The following is a 20,272-nucleotide window of genomic DNA, read 5'->3' as shown; positions in this document are numbered from 1 at the left end:
TCTCTAATGATAGCAAAAGAATGGGATCCTGAAGGCTACATGTATGAGTGTCGCTGAATTCTTCCAGCCCCTTAGACCTCACATCCATCACTCACCCAACTCTGCCAACTCCAGTTCAGCTGCTCTTCTGCCACTGGCCCATCATTGGTCTCCACTCGTCCATCCGATTCTCTAAAGAGAATCTTTCTCAAACAGAAGTCTAATCATGGTACTTTCCCTGCTTCAAGAATCTTTTTAGTCCCCTATTGTCTTCAAATCCACACCAGACTTCCCAGCACCACCTTCAAAATCTGACTCCAACCTCCTGACTCTTACCCAGGCATTCCAGTCCCCTGACACATGGTGGCCATTTCCCCTATTCCTGTTGCCCATCGGATTCCTCTCCACCCTTGACTCGCCCCCTGCCCATGCCACAAGAACAAGATCTGCGAGCCCACTCCACTCTGATGCACTTTGCACATTCTCTGCTACGGGACTCAACACTCACCTCTGCCACGGGTAGACTATGCCCTGGCCCCCAATGACAAGAACTCTTTTATCTTCTTATCCCCAGGTGCAGGTGCAGTGGCTCTCATTATTTACTTAAGAATTCCAAACATATTCCGAGTGAAACATCATCAGGTTCTCTGATGTCAGTTAGCTTGAGTTTGAATCCCAGCTCCTGAGATTATTCCGTGACTTTGAGCAAGTCACTTAATACTCTGTGCCTCTCTTCACACCAGTAAAATGGGGCTAATGACAATACCTACCTCTTAGAGTTGTGTTAAGGGTTATGAGACAATACGTGTGAAAAAACAACTCATAACCCAACCTGGCACATGGTAAATATGCAATAGTGTCATGATGATGTTTGTTGTTATCATTATTACAACAAGTATATATCCTCTTAAGATGTATCAGTAAGGGTCTTGGCAGGAAATGGTGCAAATGAAGAGACATTTGCATAGGTGTTGGTGGGGAGTAAGCAAGGGATGGGCTTTCGGGAACCAACAACATGGCCAAGACTGAGGCTAACGGAACACAGGCACAGAGAAGGGATGCTGTGGTTGAGAAACGTGCAGCTGCCACCAGACAAGATTCCAAAACAGAGAAGGAGCACAGGTGCCCAAGTTGTCTCTCCTGGGCTTCTGACTGCATAGAATAGGGAGCCCCTGGGCACGTGGCCTGCAGGGTCAGCCCCAGGCACAGAACAGGGTAGGAGAGTGGAAGTGGCTCCTCCCGGGGCTGCTGCGAACATTCCAGCACACAGACATACCAACACAAGTGGAATTACAGTCCTTTGAACATACAAATTCTCCCATATTTGTTTTAAATCCAAATTGCTATAAAGCCCCATGGCAGGACTTGGCCTACATTCCTGATAATTCCTCTCTGTGAAGCTCCCTGGGCACCCATGTTCTACTCACAGCCACCAGAGACTTTGACAGATGGCATGACTTGCTTCCCTCACCAGACATAAGTTTTATGAGCAGCTCAGGAGAAGACTGTGTCCTCACTCAATTACCCAACCCCCAAATGTGGCTCCCCCACTCCTTCCCTACCATATTCTCCCTTTGTTAGCCAAAATTTTTTTCTGTTCTGGCAGCAGGAATGGATCAAAATAAAAAGCCTTCCAGTTTCACCCTGTTTAGGGAGACTTTCAAAGGAATATAAATGGTCTTCAAATACCATTTATCCAAGATAATTCAAGAGGCACAGTACCATAAATAAATCACTCATTTGTGCTAGAGAAGTTGACAGTGATCACTTTCAGTTTCCTCAAATGTCTATACTTTAGTTATACTTATTAGTTAGGCATTTTAAAAATACAAGTTTAAGTTCATTGTTTCTTTTTTGAAATGTGGAAGTTCTTATTCCTGCTGAATCACCTACATTTCAGTGTGTATGCGTGTGCATGTGTGTATCTGTTTAGTGAATTTTATTTCTCCATAAATTGTAGGTTTTCTGTTATCAAAGGATTTTATTTCCAACATATTAGCACCCTTTTATATTTATTTTGAGCTAAGAATTTAAATGTACATCTCCTTTACTGGGTATTTATTTATTTTTTAATGTTTATTTATTTTTGAGAGAGAGAGAGAGAGAGAGAGAGAGAGAGAGAGAGACAGAGCCTGAAAAGGGGAGGGGCATAGAGAGAGGGACACACCGAATCCAAAGCAAGCTCCAGGCTCTGAGCTGTCAGCCTGGAGCCCAACACAGGGCTCAAACTCATGAACCAGGAGATCGTGACCTGAGCCAAAGTCGGATGCTTAACCAACTGAGCCACCCAGGTGCCCCTTATAAAAAAAAAAAAAAAAAAAACAAAACAAAAAAAAAAAAAAAAACACCTTCTCTGTGTGGGGCCTGTGTGGCTCAGTTGGGTAAGCATCTTACTACAGCTCAGGTCATGACCTATGGCTCAAGTCATGATCTCATGGTTCTTGAGTTCAAGCCCCATGTTGGGCTCTGCACTAACAGCACAGAGCCTGCTTGGGATTCTCTCTCTCCCTCTCTCTCTGCCCCTCCCCTGCTCACTGTCTCTCTGTCTCTCAGAATTAATAAACATTAAAAAAAAAAAACTCTGTGTTTCTCTTAAAGCCTGACATATCTGACGATGTACACAAAGTGTTGCTGCATTTCATTACATTTCCAGGGTCATTTTATCTACTTCACATTTACTTGCTTGTCAGTGGAAGAGCCTCAGAAGTTCCTGTCTTACTGCTCCTCTACCCCTACTCACCTCAGAGACACCCTAATAAAATTTTACAAGCATGTTCAAGTCACCTTTTTCACAGAGAATAAAATCTAAAATATCCACCTGAATGATTTCTCCTTGATTGATTTAAAACAAGATTGAGGGGCGCCTGGGTGGCTCAGTCGGTTGAGCGTCCGACTTCAGCTCAGGTCACGATCTCACGGTTCGTGAGTTCGAGCCCCGCGTCAGGCTCTGGGCTGATGGCTCAGAGTCTGGAGCCTGCTTCCGATTCTGTGTCTCCCTCTCTCTCTGCCCCTCCCCCATTCATGCTCTGTCTCTCTCTGTCTCAAAAATAAATAAACATTAAAAAAAATTTTTTTTTTTTTAATAAAACAAGATTGATTTCAAGTCCGTTCTTTAGTCATTTTTACTACTGATATCTTTACCTGGTATGATCAACTAATTGTTTTGCCCTGAATGGAAGCTAAATTTTGGTAAGAGAATGAATATATATGGTAAAACTTCACACCATCTTTTTAAAATATCATCCTCTCATTTGCCTTATATATATATTCTTTTTTTAAATAGGAATTTGGCTTGGAACAAAATTGCCGTTATTCATCCCAATGCCTTTTCCACTTTGCCATCTCTAAGAAAGCTGTGAGTATCTCATGACTTGTTTATGGCATATTTTAAGAAATTGGGGGCCACTTAACTTCCTCACAAATGTCGGTGTTGCTGAAGAAACTGCCACACACAGATTGCCCAGCCCTCAGTTCTCTCCACGCTCGAGTGAAGTCAGACCAGGGAGGAACCCTGCCCCTCCAAGGCCACGTGGGCCCTGACTGCGTATTTGAAGAGCTGGGTGACAGCTGTTCTGCTTATTGAAGTGAAATTTTCCACTTTCGCTGAGCAGTCAGGTGGGGTGGAATAAGATGTCATTTCAGTCCCAAAGGGCTTTCGTTTTATATTTGCCATCCTAAGAGAAAACTTTCCTGTCCCGCGTTTCCTCCCCTCGGGGCCTCTGAACCCTTTCCTCACCCCTCTCCAGTGGCTAACAGAGAAAGAAGGAGCTAGTCAGACAGAAGTTAAGGGGAGGAAAGGGAATAAACCCAACAGCGTCTTCCCCCTCATCCCTAACTTATTCCAGTCAACATCTCTTTTCAAATTAGGTGTAGCGCCTTCTGTGGATTTTTGATGTCCCCACCTGGTAAAATACAGCTTATTATAGAAATTACAATTTGGATGCGATTAGGACATTTTCCCCCTGCAATTCTGATTGTAAATAGACATGTTATCAGTAGCTAAACCCAAAATGGTTATTTTTACCATGGAGGGTACAGACCCTGCTAAGAAGTTTTTATGGAGGAATTTAATAATCTTTAAGTTGCTTTTTTTCAACATGGACGCTTTCTGCTAACACAGACTAAAAGCCAATTGTTGTTTGATGTTTTGCAGGGACCTATCGTCCAACCTCCTGTCGTCTTTTCCTGTAACTGGGTTACATGGTTTAACTCACTTAAAATTAACAGGAAATCATGCCTTACAGAGCTTGATATCATCTGAAAACTTTCCAGAACTCAAGTGAGTTTGTCATTAAAACTAATAAGATACATTTGTGGCCATGCGAAATAATAGACGTGTTATAGTAGTTTTCGAAATTTATGAGGTCAAGGGACTCTTTTGAATTGCATTTCATGCCCTCAAGTCCCCCACCCCTGGGGCATTGTTAGGATAAGCCCTGAGGGAAAGAACGTCTTCCTGACCACATTTCCTTTCTTTCTCAGAGATGCCTCCCAGAATCTTAGCGTTCATGGAAAGAGTTTGAAAACCATTGATCCATGGGATATAAACTAGGACACATAATTAAATAACATTATAATATTATTGTAGTACTGCTTACATTTCTAAATTTATCTAGCTTGTTATATATTCTAATAAAATGTACTAAATTTCTATTTCTTTGAGGAAGTAATGCTCTTTAAAACTTGCTATGCTTATTATTGTTAAAAAAAATCCCTTGAAAGACTATATATGTATATACACATATATATTGTATGTGTGCATGTGTGTGTGTGTGTGTGTGTGTGTGTGTGTGTGTTTATAGATATATTTTTAAACCACGGTACATTTTACATACTTTTAAAACTATAACCCCAAAAGAGAGTTTGGAAAGTAGAAGAGAGTAAAAATCTAAAAATATCCCCTAAACAACTTTTTTTTATTTCCTTCCAGACTTTGTTGCCAATGTATTTTTAATTGTTAGAATCACAGTACATATACCGCTTACATCATGTTTTCCTTACTTTCCATTATGTCATACTATAAGCACTTTTTAATGGTGCTACAATTTTCCTAGCCGTCGTTTTTTTAACCTTTTTATTATGGAAATTTTCAAGCACCAAAGTAGAGAAAATAATGTAATATATGCATCACTCAACCTTAGCAATTGTCAACATTTCATGGCAATAAATAGTTCTGTAATGAACATCTTTATACACATAATTAATATTTTAGATTACTAATTAAGGCTAAGATCCAAAGAATTATTGAGTGAAAGAAGATGAACACTATATTTAATAATCCATTTCTTTAAGTGTGTGTTTTTTGTTTGGTTTTGTTCATTTAAAGGGTTATAGAAATGCCTTATGCTTACCAGTGTTGTGCATTTGGAGCATGTGAGAATGTCTATAAAATTTCTAATCAATGGAATAAAGATGACAACAGCAGTACAGATGACCTTCATAAGAAAGATGCTGGAATGTTTCAAATTCAAGGTAAGACCTATTATGTCACAGTGATGAAATTTTATCTACAATGGTCTTGAAAAGTCATCAAACAGGTCATCTGAACTCCAGACAAGTCCTTATGTAACCAGCCCAGCAAGTTGGAAATCAATCCTACTATTTTTTTTTTTAAGTTTATTTATTTATTTTGAGAGAGAGAAGGAGCAGAGCTGGACACGGGGCAAACTCATGAACTGTGAGATCATGACCTGAGCCAAAACCAAGAGTCAGACGCTTAACTGACTGAGCCACCCAGGTGCCCCTCAATCCCACTACTTAAAGACTCCCAGAGAAAGAGAAATATCCCTTAGGATCATTCTAAAGGTTCGTTTTTTTCTGTAAGTGATTTCTTAATACAGTACTTGTATTTATAATTAGATCTCCCTTGGCATATACTGTCCTCAGGGGTAATTCTTAATATTGATGTCAGTATTTCCGTAAGATTTTAAAAGGGCCTCATCCTTATGGATATATTTTTTGTACATGTTTCTGAGCACTTTTCTCCAGAAGATAAAAATCCATTTTTATTCTTATGGCCTGAGAGGAATGGACAACATAAGCATTTAGATGCCTCCATATGTCAGTAGAAAGGCCTAAGAATCCAACTTCTTATCCAACTAATTCTAAAACCTTCTCCCCTCTCACCCCCCATAGGGGTATCTGTCAGGGAGGTGAAATGAGATAATGTCTGTAAAGTGCTTGGCTTTCCTTGAAGTAAGACCTTACTTAAACAGACAGCAATGCACCTCAAACCACACCTGTGATAATGAGGAGGCACCATGGCAGCGCCCACTTTCCTTTGCCTGCCAACCCTGCAAGTTTGCACACAGTCCAAACAGACTGGCTTTTCTTCCTCTGGACCCTAATGATTTGTTGATTCCCAAGCAAGTGTGTCTGTCTGATTCTGTCTGTCTGCACATTACCTTAACGTTTCTTCCTGTAAACATACCAGTTTAAGGAGCGGATATTTTGGCCCTTGGCTTTTTTGTTTTAGGCCACAGCATGTGTCTTTTGCTCTTGTTTTTTCTTTAGTTTTTGCTCTCCCTGCTTCATCCATGCTAATTTCTACTATATTTATTAACTCTAGTATATTTATTAACTTAATTAAAAAAAATTAGGAGTGCCTATTATGTGCCAGAAGGTACACAATGAACAAGAAAAACAAAGTACTTCAAAGGAGTTTATTTTCAAGGACAGCAGTTCTGTATGTTAGATCACAAAACTCCTATTTTATGAGTAGCTAAACTAAGCACCACGCAGTAACTTGATTTGCCCTTTGTTAAGCAGAATTCCCCAGGAAAGATTGAACCTTACTATACCTGATTCTCCCTCTTGTGCTCAGAGAACACAGCCCAGGACGTTTGCACTATAGCTATCTAACTGTTTGGTAATTGGATAAAGAGAGGCCCACAGCCTCTCTCTAATTTAAGTCAGTGCAATTTTGTGCTGTCATGAGCTAAGAACAGAATGGTAGAGCTAAAATGTTATCACCGGGAGTCTGGGGTTACCCTTCCTTACCCTCAGTTCGTCTGGAATACTATGTCATAGAGTAGCTTGATTAGAACTTTATGATACACTTGCAACTTTATAATAGACTTGCAAGAAAGCCAGAGCCCAGGGAAAAGTGGGATGTCTGGCCTTCAGTTCCCTTCAGTCCCTCAAGGACAATCCAAGACTTTCTTCCCTGGGAGGTAGACCCCAAAACAAGAGCCAGAACTCACCATTCCAGGGCTTCTCATTCCTGCAGATGAGCGTGATCTTGAAGATTTCCTGCTGGACTTTGAGGAAGACCTGAAAGCCCTTCATTCGGCGCAGTGCTCGCCTTCCCCAGGTGAGAAGGGAATCCAATTTGACAACAAATTTCATATTAAAAAGAAGAAGAAGAAGAAGGGCATCGGCACTGCCTCAGCGCAGTACCCACCACTGACTCTGAGGCCATCAATGACATACAGGCTACACTTCCAAACAAAATCTGTGTCACCTTTGTGGCTCTTAAATATCCCTCCCCATGGGGACCTTTAAAATAGAAATGTTCCTTCCCTGGAGTTGGTCTCCATTCATAAAGAGGGTTTTTGTGAAAGACTTTTGATTCAGATTAATGAAAACTAAAGAATCAATCATATAGTTAGAAGTGTATGCAATTTTTTAAGAGATATTGGCAATTTAGCCTGAACTAGTATGCAGGAATCTTGCTTCATGTAATCATTTTTGAAAGCGATTTCTTTTGTCTTCCCTAAATAGCTATTTGATTAAAGCAAATAATAGATAAGTACAGATAAGTAAAAAAAAAAAAAAAAAAAAAAAAAAAAATTAAAAAATTAAATTAAAAAAAATTTTTTTCCCATACCAAGAAAAAAATTGGACAATTAAAAAAAAAAAAAAAAAAAAAGACAGCTGGGAAGGGTTGATATTTTATTTTCAACAACTAGATTGTCTCTGGCTCTCAAACATCAAATGTCATCAAGCATCAAGACAAACCTAAGATGAAATGTTCATGAAATGCACTTTTATACTACCATTGCTTCCTGTTCTAATGCTATAGAGTATTTCCCTGGGATTCTCTTTCTCTACTTCCAGAACCTTTTTGAAGCATTCTGAGAGAAATATAATGAAAAGCCCAGGAGGTCTGGCTTTTTACCTGGCCCCAACTCTGCATTCTTTGAGGGATCTTAATCAAGTGATTTAAATTCCCCATCTCCATTTCTCTGTGTCAAGCTTGAAAATATGAGCACCTGGTGTTCATGTTTTCACGGTAGTTAAAGAAAGTAGAGCATGCCACAAGGGAACTGTGTGTTACCTCTAGCTGTTACTGGCCTCTCTCTTGGTGTCCTAATAAGAGAAACAAAAAGGTAAATTGGCAGAAGTTGTAAACCCTAGTTTGATACCCAGTCTTTTTCTTCCTTGGATTCTAGGCCCCTTCAAACTCTGCGAATACCTGTTTGGTAGCTGGCTAATCAGAATTGGAGTATGGACCATAGCAGTTTTGGCGCTTACTTGCAATGCCTTGGTGACTTCCACAGTGTTCAGAGCCCCTCTGTACATTTCCTCCATAAAACTGTTAATTGGGTTAATAGCAGCAGTGAACATGCTCATGGGGGTCTCCAGTGCTGTGCTGGCTGGCGTGGATGCGTTCACTTTTGGAAGCTTTGCACAGCATGGTGCATGGTGGGAGCAGGGGGTCGGTTGTCAGGTCGTCGGCTTTTTGTCCATTTTTGCTTCGGAATCATCTGTTTTCCTGCTTACTCTGGCAGCCCTGGAGCGCGGGTTCTCTGTGAAATACTCTGCAAAATTTGAAAGGAAAACCCCCTTCTCCAGTCTGAAAGTGATCATTCTGCTCTGTGCGGTGCTGGCCCTGACCATCGCCACGGTTCCACTGCTGGGTGGCAGTGAGTTCAGTGCCTCCCCGCTCTGCCTGCCCCTGCCCTTTGGCGAGCCCAGCACCACAGGCTACATGGTCGCTCTCGTCTTGCTCAACTCCCTCTGCTTCCTGGTGATGACCATTGCCTACACCAAGCTCTACTGCAATTTGGAAAAGGGAGACCTGGAAAATATTTGGGACTGTTCTATGGTGAAACACATCGCTCTGTTGCTCTTCACCAACTGTATCCTTTACTGCCCTGTGGCTTTCTTGTCCTTCTCCTCTTTACTAAACCTCACATTTATCAGTCCTGAAGTCATTAAGTTTATCCTTCTGGTGATTGTCCCGCTTCCTGCATGTCTCAATCCCCTTCTCTACATCCTCTTCAATCCCCATTTTAAGGAAGATCTGGGGAGCCTGGGAAAGCAAACCCACTTCTGGACAAGATCGAGAAACCCAAGCCTGATGTCTATTAACTCTGATGATGTCGAGAAGCAGTCCTGTGACTCAACCCAAGCCTTGGTAACCTTCACCAGTGCCAGCATAGCCTACGACCTACCTTCCAATTCTGTGTCACCGCCAGCTTACCCAGTGACCGAAAGCTGTCATCTTTCATCTGTGGCATTTGTTCCATGTGTCTGATTAACATGTGAGAGGAAAAGTTTTCAAACACTGAAAACCAAAAAATATGAAATTGAGTACATCAGAGCAGTAACTAAAAAATAGCTGAGTGGAAACTTGTTTGTTTTTAATATCCCTCAGTGTGGAAAAAGCTGAAGACCTTGTTGATACTGGAGAGTGAAAAACAAGTCTAAATGCTGCTTGTATAATTCCTTCAGATATAAGAGATACATCAATCACATTATTTAGGTAAGCCCAGGTTTTAAAAAGCAGACTGAAATGTTCAAAAAAGATTCTCCATGATTTCCACCGATTCCTTTTTAAACTCACCAATCTAATTATTTGGGGCGAGGGGCAGAACCACTTGCTTACAAAGGTTAGTTTCAGGTTTTCAAACCTGAAAACTCCTTAAAAGATGGTTAGAGGAGTTCAGAAAATAGGGTTTTAAATGGCCTACATTACTAAGTAAAAGTTGTGACCAGTACGATTTCATTTTAATGACCATGTGGATGTGTTAATCCTCCTTTCCCTTTCCTCAGAAAGGATCCTTCCACAGCACCAATCCCCCCATGAATGGATAATGTAGGACATTGTTAGTTTACTCATATTCACATCGTTTTTAGAGATGCCAAATTGTATGTATCGGCACTAGATGGTTCCACCTCAGTGAAGTAAAACTGCCTACAAATATTTTGAAAGGAAAATAAATTCTTAAATTGCCATGAAGGCAATCATGTAGAAGTGAGGTTTGCCATGTCTAATTAATTTTTAACTCTCTGCTGTCCAGAACTCCAAATAAAAGTCCATTGCTGGCAATGGAAACACCTAGAAAAGATGGTGTGCAACTCGGGGAGGTTGGGGATTGTTTTTTCTTCAGGTGCACACTTTTTGCAGGGGGTTTTGTGAATTGATTCAGACTGAGGTGCATCTTAACATAATGATCAAATGCAGACCAACATGAATGAAATCCACCAACATAACTTCTCACACGTGTATCTCTAGTAGCCCTAGCAACAATGTCTGAAACCACTTTGGACTTAACAGGGACTTGGTAACATATCCTCTTTCTTTAGCTTGGTTTTAGCTGTGTTGTCTTTGGACCAACCCACTTGATGTCAGGAACATGACTTCTCTGCTTATTCCATATGTAATACAATACGATGTGTTAAGTATTTTAAGAAGCAAAATGATTAAATACTAAAGGTCAAAGGACTAATTTGTAACTTCCATTATACTACATTAGCTTCAATACATCCAAACCAAAAGACTGTTAGGTAGATTTATTTTTATATAAGCATGTTTATTTTGATCAGATGTTTTAACTTGGAATTGAAAAAAAATACATTTATGAGATGTTTTATAAGATGTGTAAATATAGCACTGTATTTATTACTACAATAAAGATTCGGTAACTTTAAGGACCATGATAAGAAACCATGTACAGTGGCATATTATTCATATATATTGTGTTTCTCTGCCCATTTTCTTTAAATTCAATAACTGTATATAATATGTGTAAATGTATAGTACTTGTAAATAGATTCCAAACCTGCTTTTCTGTTGGGTACGAAATAAAAGAAATTTGTAATAAAATGTGTGACTATAAAACAAAATATCTTCAGGCCTTTTACTGAGCCCACAGGCAAATATATGTTCTCCTAAATGTTTTTTATTTTTGATGTATAAATACATTTGCTATCTAAGTATTTGCACCTTAATATTTTACATATTTTGGACTTATCTCAAGAAGTAAATCCTTCGTGAGTACAAATCAAAATATCTTTCTTTACCAGCTCCTGGATTGTGTTAAGTAGGACTAATAAGCCATCTTGTCATGGTAAATGACTTGGTAAAGTTTATTGTCTCTAATGAGAGTTTGGATTTCATAGCCAGAACCTATTTCTTTTGCAATGTAAAAGGAAAAAAAATCCACAACTAGAGAGAAATATATAAGTAACAATTCGATCTTACAATTACTCAACACGAACATGAATTTTCTATGAATTCTTCCTTTAAAAAAAAACATATTTCAAAACCATATCAAGGCCAAAACGTTTTCTAAGAACACGTGTTTCTCAAGGCACAAAGAAATGCACTGTTCTCCTTCAGTTCCCATCCCTCAAAACATAAGAAATGAAAATGATTTTCTAACCTCTTGTGCCAGACCCTCCCAGCTCCCTCAGCAATTCCTGGTGTCCCCATACAGGTTGCAAGACAAAACTGTCAGGCCTGGGTGGAGGTCCAGCATTATTGCTAAAATGAACCCATATTTACTGAGCGCCCTCAGGGTACCTGGCACCGAATTTGCTCCCTACCCATCAGATAATAACCATATGCTTCAAGCTAATTTAGTTAACAGGCATCCCATGGCACCAACTGTGCAGCCCACACCTGAGTTGTCTTCAGCTGAAACAAGGGCTCTAACATGATTTCACTCCTCTGAGCCCTGATGGCGGATACAAAAGTTGCTTCTAAAGCAATGGATCTCAGTCCTTCTTCTTAACATACTTGCTTTGGGCACCTAAAGTTAGGAACAAGTCCTTAGCAGCCCACCTCTTTCTGTCCCACTCAAGAAAACGCAAGTCAGTGATGTAATTTTTTTTAAGGGAAAAAAAAATCTACTCTAACATATTTCTTTAAAAATCCACAAATTCTGTGGGGCGCCTGGGTGGCTCAGTCAGTTGAATGTCTGTCTTTAGCTCAGGTCATGATCCCAAGGTTCGTGAGATCAGCCCCCCGTGGAGCTCTGTGCTGACAGCTCAGAGCCTGGAGCCTGCTTCAGATTCTGTCTCTCCCTCTCTCTTTGCCCCTCCCCTACTCGCACATTGTCTCTGTCTCTGTCTCTGTCTCTCAAAAATAAACATAAAAAAATTTTTTTTTAATCCACAAATTTTATTATTTATTAGCAAAACCTAGTTATAATGCACTTCACACCAAACACTGCTTTCCACTATAATACAGTAAATCAGAATGGCTGGAATGATATCCACAAGTAAATAAACCTACAGTGAGGAGGGGAAAAGATACAATAAACTGTTGACAGATGGAACAACAACAAAAACAAAAGCCAAAAGGACATAAAGTGGTAGGCGAGCCTAGAGTAAAACTTTATGTTTTCAAAATGGATTCATTCATTCAACAAATACTGTGTGCCTACTACACGCAGTGTTCTATACATGAGGATTTCTATGCAAAACAAGGCCTAGAATTTGTACTCCGGTAGAGGGGAGGTAGACAATAAGCAAATATAAACAAGGAAATATGTGATAGAAACATGAATGAAGGAAATGAAGCTGAATAGCATGGCAGGAATGAATGGCATGTTACTTTAGATGCAGAGCTTAAGAAAGGGCTCTCTGGAAAGGCACCTTTTAAACTAAGATATTATTCAAAAAGGAGCTACCTTTTTCTTTAGCATTCAACCACTTACATCAGTAAAACTCATCATTTTTAGTCTCTCTATTCATATGTCACCCACAACAAATCATTTTAAATGCCATTTTAATATAAATATATATCAGATGGCTGATATTGCACATAATTTTTTTCTCACAACTGTTAGTAGGCAAAATCATTCTTGTACAAAATAGAAAACATCGTTTCATTTCTTTGTGGCCAAAAGTGGAAAAACAAGGTAGTAAAAAGTAATAAAATTAGATGGGGTGCCTGGGTGGCTCAGTCGGCTGAGTGTCCGACTTCAGCTCAGATCATGATCTCACAGCTCGTGAGTTCAAGCCCCGCTTCCCGCCTGGAGCCTGCTTCAGATTCTCTGTCTCCCTCTCTCTCTGCCCCTCCCCCACTCGTGCCATGTCTTTCAAAAATAAACAAACATTTAAAAATTTTTTTAGTTAAAAAAAAGTAATAAAATTAGCAACATCATGTTCATTTAGAACCAGAAAAGCTTCAACATCTGAAAAGATAACAATGTTTTGCTTTTTTTCTTAATCTTATCACTACCTTTAGCTCAGGGGCCCATTAGCCAACACTAGAATAAGTTTTAGATAAATAGACGGGCTCACTGTGATCACACTAGCTCCATTCATGCTCTTCAGCATTTGGAAATTTCATTTTACAGTTCAACTATACAGATAAAAGAGACAATCCCCCTCCAAACCACTAAACACTGACAATCTTCTTTGTTAGGCCACAGAGGCCCTAAAATACAGTTAGGGTATGGTGGCTTTTCCTTGCAAATGAAGTGGTCACGGGGTCAGTAATCATTTCAATGACCTCCTTATAAACATTTCTAAAGATGCTGGATTCAGATTCTACTCATTCATCTCAAACCCAAATTCCAGCATGTCTGACCCTTGAAGCCTATTGGATAGGATGATAACAAAGCTTTAGTTTGTCTGGATGAAGAAACTAGAAGAAAATGAATGATAGGCTGGAGAAGCATTGTGCAACATGGGTTTTCCAACTCTAGCCACATTAAGACATGACTTCCCATTCTGATTACTACATTTTTAAATGGAATGTTTAAAATATGCTAGTTCATAAGGACAGTGAATTTAATGATATGAGATAGGGAAATGATAGCTCATCAAAGAAGAAACTGAGGGACACCTGGCTGGCTCAGTCGGTAGAGCATGCAACTCTTGATCTCAGGGCTGTGAGTTCAAGCCCCACATTGTGTGTAGCAATTACTTAAAAATAAAATCTTTAAAAAGAAAAAAAAAGAGAGAGAGAGAAAATTGAGAATATTGCCCCTGGAGAAAAGAAAGTTAAAAAAAGACACTTGAAATATTTGAATAATAGAAATTCACTAAGTGCTTTCTTAAGTACCCGCTCATAGCAGGCAAAATAATAAAATGGTTAAGCCCAGGGATTTGCCATCAGACAAACCTCCATTCAAATCCTAGTTCTATTACTACCTGTGTAGTAGTAGGGCAAAATATTTAATTTTTCTTAGCCTCAACTTTGTCCTCACCCAAATGGACAAATAACAACAGCCTCATAGGCCTGGGAGTATTAATAGTTCAGTGTGCATAAAGTTCTTATCACAGCACCTGGAACAGAGTAGATGTTTAATAAGTGATTGCTGTCTTTTTCTCCTTTCCCAAAAGCCCTATGACATAAGCAAAGCAGGACTTGCCATTTTGCAAATAAAGAAACTGAGAGTCAGAATGAGAAGTGACTCTCTAAGGTCAAAAGTGAGGAGTCATGAATAAAAGTTGGATTTTATTTAATAGCACTTAAAAGGCAGTCACAGAATGAGCCAAATTACTTTTTCAGAGAACAAAAACCAATCAGTGGATAATTCAGGGAGACAGAGCTGGGCTTAATCTAAGCAAGACTCACTTCATCAGATGTCTTGGATACCAAAGAAAGTCTATTATATTGAGTGAAAAGCTAGATCAAATAATGGTTAACTTCCCAATTCTCAATGTTTTAGATGAATTCTTGTGTTAGTCTTCTTGGAAACTGTAGTATTGTGATTTATAATAAGAAATACAAATTTGGTCTTATTCCCCATTCCTGGCCAGAGCTCCTAAAACCCTTGGAATTTCTTAAATTTTGAGAACCAGGAAGGTGTGTTTTGTTATGTTAATGAGGGGCTTTGGGAGATCCCTAAATCACCTAAGGATGGAGACTGGTTGTGAGGGGAGCCAACCCTGTGACGAGGGTTGGAACTTTCTGTCCCCACCCCACCAGTCCCCACCCTGCCCTTGACCTCTTGGGAGCAGAAGGGACTAGAGATTGAGTTGAATCACCAACAGCCAATGATTTAATCAATCATGCTTCTGTAATGAAGCCTCCATGAAAATCCGAAAGGATGGGGTTCAGAGAGTTTCTGGGTTGGTGAACACACACAGATTTGGAGATAGTGGCTCCTGTGTAGACGGCATGGAAGAAACACCTTTCCCCATCCTTTGCTGCATGCATCTCTTCCACCTGGCTGTTTCTGAGGTATATCCTTCTATCATACACTGGTAATCTGGTAGGTAAAATGTTGCTCTATATTGTGTAAGCCCCTTTAGCAAATTGATTGAATTCAAGGAGGATGACTTTGGAACATCCCATCTCTAGCTGGTTTGTCAGAAGCACAGGTAATAATCTAGGACTTGCAACTGGCAACTGAACTAAGAGGGTAGTGGGGCAGGGAGGATTCAATTGTGGTTGCAGGAAGGAAACCCACACATGGGACTTGATGTCAGAATTGTAGAGGAAATTTTAGAGATTTAGGAATTTGCTGGTGAAGGCAGTGAGATCTTAAATCAACATCCTGAAAGCTAGAGCACATAGTTGTGTGTAATGAGTGATGGACATTCAGTCTGTTCATTTAGTGATGATGAAGAATAAAGACTTGGGACTTAAACCCCCTTCTTAGAGACCTGCTGTGGAATCCTGAGCAAGTCTCTTAACTTCTCCAGCTCTTCACTGTCTCTCATTCTTCCTCAAACTACTGATGAGCTAATATCAATTATATCAATTGATATATCAATATCAATCTCTAAGATTACAGTAAGTTTGAAGGCTGTTCTTTCTGCTTCTGTCTCTCCCCAGGAAGTGAGAGAAGCAGGTAAAGGCCAAGTAAGTTAGAGAATCACAGCACAAAGTCACAGAACATACCAGTCCCAAAAGCATGGGTAGTCGATACATCACATATCAAATCTCTCTTTAGCTGTTTCAAATCCTTATACTCCTCTTTTTACCTTTTTTCTTCCTTCCCTTTATTTTCGACCCTAGGCTATCCATATCAAAATACTGAAGTGAGGTAATCAGTAATGGCGGTTAATTAGGCTCTTTGGATTATAAGTAATGAGGGAGAGTAGAGACTGGTTGGGAGGACACCTGTGGCAATAAGAAAAGAAGGAATTTCATGGGAACACAGGGACTGTAAAACTGGGACTCAGAAATTTAGCATGGTGTTGGAGAACCAGAAGCCTTCACCTCAGGTCTAGGAATGGAACATTCTTGTTACTCCTTAAATGTATGGATCTCTCACTGTTAAAGTGACCCAGTCTTTGTGCTTCAACTACTACTGTTGCCACCCATTGATCATCTCTATTCTGTAACTTCTCTTTAATTCATGGTTTCATTTATTTATAACTTGGGATTATTCATGACTTCAGCCTAGTGCTTCCCAAGGGGACCCCACCATCCCCCAGGTTTCACTTTAGGACTCTCATTTGCTCTCACTTGCTCATCACTGACTTGGCTCATTCTGTATCTTCCACTCCTGCTCTAGAAGGGAAAGAAGTTGATTGATCACTGTTGTCCCTATGGAACAGAGCTTTGGGGGCTAAGCAATCAGAGAGGTCAATGTCCAGATGATGGATAGGTTGCCCTTTCTGATCCAATTAATCATTTGGTAGTGATAAGGAGAAGTCAGGGTCACATGGTCAAAACCTTTAAGTGTTGACCATCAGTGCTTAAGGAACCAGCCAGAGTTCCCTCCCTCTAGGCAAGGATCTTTTAGAAGAGTCTGGGGCTCTTGATTGGCCTGTTCTGCAGATGTGACTAATTTTGATTTTCCTCACTAAGGGAGACAGATTGGAGGTACTTGTCCAGCCCACGCATGCACAATGTTTGCAATTGCTTCCCAGCCACAACCCCTATCAAATTCTCCTTGACTCAAGCCAGATCAATCAGATACTCTTTCCAAAGAATTTGGAATTAGGACATTAAGACAATCTAACTAAGTCAGATGATGATGGGATGGGTGCTTGAACAGAAAGATCAAATGAAATTTTGGCTAGCATTGACACCCTGAGAAGCCAAAACTATGTGTAAATTTAAGTTTTGGAAAGCAGAAAAAGGCACTCTGAAGAGAAAAACAAAGGACTGATGTAGCAAGCAGAAAGGAATAGAAGTGGCCAGTAGCCCCATGAAAGATTGACTTTCTAGAAAGTTCCATTCCCTGGGTGGCCTGGTCATGCTTTCTGTCCTATTCTTAGATGTCTATGAAGTTGTTGTATCCTCTCAATTAACCTTCTTTTTTACTTGAGTTACTCTGAAGGGCTTTTTATTGATACTGACCTTCACAATCCCTCCTCAACTAACATGCCTAACTTCACTGTCCAAAGTTTTTAAATCTTTTTTAATCAGTTGTATTATCTTTCCTAAGTTCCTAGGTAAGATCTTCCCCCTGCTCCGTCTCCCAAGTTCCGCTGGCATAGGAAATATAGCAATGAACCACCAACCCTTCTATAGATCATTATTTTCTCTCCCATTTGGTTACTTTCTGGTTTATTGGTTGTTTATTACAATTTCCAAAATGAAATCTGCATCATCATAAAATACATACAATACATAGAGTTTGGGGTTTTTTTTGTTTTGTTTTTACCTAAAACTCTAAACTATATATTTTAAACTGCCTTTCTGTTCTCAAATAAGAAATTTGGACAAAGGAAAAAGCAGGGCCCTGGGTCAGACAGTCATACATATGAGTGTCAGAGCGGCCATTTTACCAGCCGAGTTGGCATATTACTTAATTCTGGGTGGGCATATTCTTTAATTAATCATGAGCATATTAATTAATTCCTCTAAACAGCCATTTCTTCATCTATAAAATGGGGATAATAATGGCATCTACCTCATAGCTGACCTCGAGGGATTGTTATTATGCAAAGTACTTCATAAGTGCTTAACAAATCCTTAACTACTGGTGTTTGGGAAGTTTCAATAAATAGAAATCTCTTTTCCTGCCTTTGTTTGGAACCTGTTGAAAACTGGGACAAGGAGTAAGGCAGCAAAGGTTAAACATCACCTTTATTGCTGATAAAGCTGATGAAAGACAGCAGGGCTTTCATCCACAGACAAGCAGCTTTCTAATACGTAACTGAGAACTAGGCAGACTTGTCCACTGAGTCACAGAGAACACTGGTCCAACACAGATCTCCCCATGTGAGGGTGAGTTTCTGTGAAATAACAACACAAAAGAACAGAACCTTCCTGAATGTAACCTTCAGGAGGGCACTAGCAAAGGGAAGAAAAGACTGAGTACATCTACATGCTAATCAGATATGTCACTTATCCCTTCTACAGGACAAGTCAGCAAGAGGACAGACTGCTACCAGGAGTATCCTCCACATGGAAGGAAACAGGCAGCAGCAGGGAATATGAACCCCACCCTTGGACTCCAGCCTTCACCATTTCTCTTTTTTAACTCAATCCTTTCGACGTAACCAGTAGGGCTGTGATCAACCCTGCGTGTGGCTGTCTTGTGAGGACAAGATACCAGCTGCATATCTGGGCAGTTTTATTCCACCTTTGTAAAGCTGCTCCCCTACGGCAAGCACAGCTTCTGGAAATATTCCTGAGACCACCAGGACCAGGATATTTGATCTCCAGAAGGCTCTGTGATGCCATGTTCTCAAAAAACACCAGTCTTTTCTCATCCTTCAAATGCCCCAGACTTCCTTAACACCAGTGCAGCCTGTATAAACACATATACTCACCTGTGGATGCAGCCTCTATAAACCTCAGTAATCTGCCAAGGTCAAAACACTACACAGCTAAAGGCTCAGACCTTGGACTGGATTTGAAGAGTTCCCACAAGTAGCATCCTTTCTCTCCGCCTGAGTTCCAAGGAAATGAGAAATAAGAAAACATAAAGCAGATATGGATCAATGTGTCACATTTTCTAATGACAAACTTAATATTACAGTACGTGTCCTAAAAAATCTCAACAAGTGATGGGGCAGCTGTGCGGCTCAGTCGGTTAACATCCGGCTTTTGATTTCAGCTAAGGTCACCATCTTACTGTTCATGGGTTCGAGTCCTGTGTCAGGCTTCATGCTGACAGTGTGGAGCCTGCTTGGGATTCTCTCTCTCCCTCCCTCCTTGCCTCTCTCTCACTCACACTAAATAAAAAAAAAAAAAAAAAACACTTAAAAAAAAAAATCTCGCAAGTGAGCTTTCCAGAATTAGCCATATTCTTTTCCCAGATACAGGCAGCACTGGATGACCATGGCCTCCCCACATGGAGGTTGGGTTTTCTATAGTTACCTCTTAGAACAGCAGAACTGATGGTTCCTATGGACAGACTAGTTCCAAAAAAATTTTTTTAAGGTTTATTTATTTATTTTGAGAGGAAGAGAGAGAGGAGGAGGGGAAGAGAGAGAGGGAGAGAGAGAATCCCAAACATGCTCCATGCTGTCAGCACACAGCCTAATGCGGGGCCTGATACCATGAACTGTGAGAGCATGACCTGAGCCGAAATCAAGAGTTGGACACTTAACTAACTGAGCCATGCAGGCTCCCCAGTTCCAAATTTTTAAAAAGAGAGGAGGGGAATAACACAGGCAGGCCAGAAGCCTCTCCCAAACGTTCCATTATGACCTAGCTCTCCTACTCCCCTGGAAGAAGTCAGTGAGTAGGCTGAGAGACCAAGATTATGACACAAGAAAAAAAAAACTCTGACAAGTAATTATCAGGAATGAGAAACACCTTTTTTTTTTATTGCTAATAGCTATTGTTTTAGTTGTAAATGAATTCTAAGTGTATGCATGTCTAGAAAAGCCAGCTTGTAATAGCTGTTACTGGAGACTTGATTATGACAGGCAGTGTTAAGTGCTTTTATGGACAATACTTCACTTCATTAGGAGGCAAACCCATGAAATGGGTCCTGTTGTCATTCCCATTTTATAGATGAGGAAGCTGTGGTACAAAGTTTTTTGGTTTTGTTTTTTTTAAGATTTTATTTTTTTGGGGCGCCTGGGTGGCGCAGTTGGTTGGGCGTCCGACTTCAGCCAGGTCACGATCTCGCGGTCCGGGAGTTCGAGCCCCGCGTCGGGCTCTGGGCTGATGGCTCAGAGCCTGGAGCCTGTTTCCGATTCTGTGTCTCCCTCTCTCTCTGCCCCTCCCCCGTTCATGCTCTGTCTCTCT

The 20,272-nt window shown here is 40.3% G+C and overlaps 1 protein-coding gene across 3 annotated transcripts in view; it reads left to right on the top strand.

Moving 5' to 3' along the window:
- The window catches only part of LGR5 (leucine rich repeat containing G protein-coupled receptor 5), a 130,569-nt gene extending 119,517 nt beyond the window's left edge, over nt 1-11,052 (top strand). For all 3 annotated transcript variants that reach the window (XM_040491423.1, XM_040491422.1, XM_040491421.1), the window contains 5 exons: nt 3,263-3,334; nt 4,133-4,258; nt 5,306-5,451; nt 7,208-7,291; nt 8,373-11,052. In XM_040491423.1, coding sequence (XP_040347357.1) covers nt 3,263-3,334; nt 4,133-4,258; nt 5,306-5,451; nt 7,208-7,291; nt 8,373-9,460 — 1,516 coding nt within the window. In that variant the 3' untranslated portion in view covers nt 9,461-11,052. The remainder of the gene's footprint in view (nt 1-3,262; nt 3,335-4,132; nt 4,259-5,305; nt 5,452-7,207; nt 7,292-8,372) is intronic.
- The last annotated feature ends 9,220 nt before the right edge of the window (nt 11,053-20,272 follow it).

This window comes from Herpailurus yagouaroundi, unplaced genomic scaffold (genome assembly GCF_014898765.1).
Source record: "Herpailurus yagouaroundi ecotype Mexico unplaced genomic scaffold, PumYag 182, whole genome shotgun sequence".
Lineage (NCBI taxonomy): Eukaryota > Metazoa > Chordata > Mammalia > Carnivora > Felidae > Herpailurus > Herpailurus yagouaroundi.
Note: the sequence above shows the minus strand (reverse complement) of the source record. Positions and strands in the feature narration are given on the sequence as shown.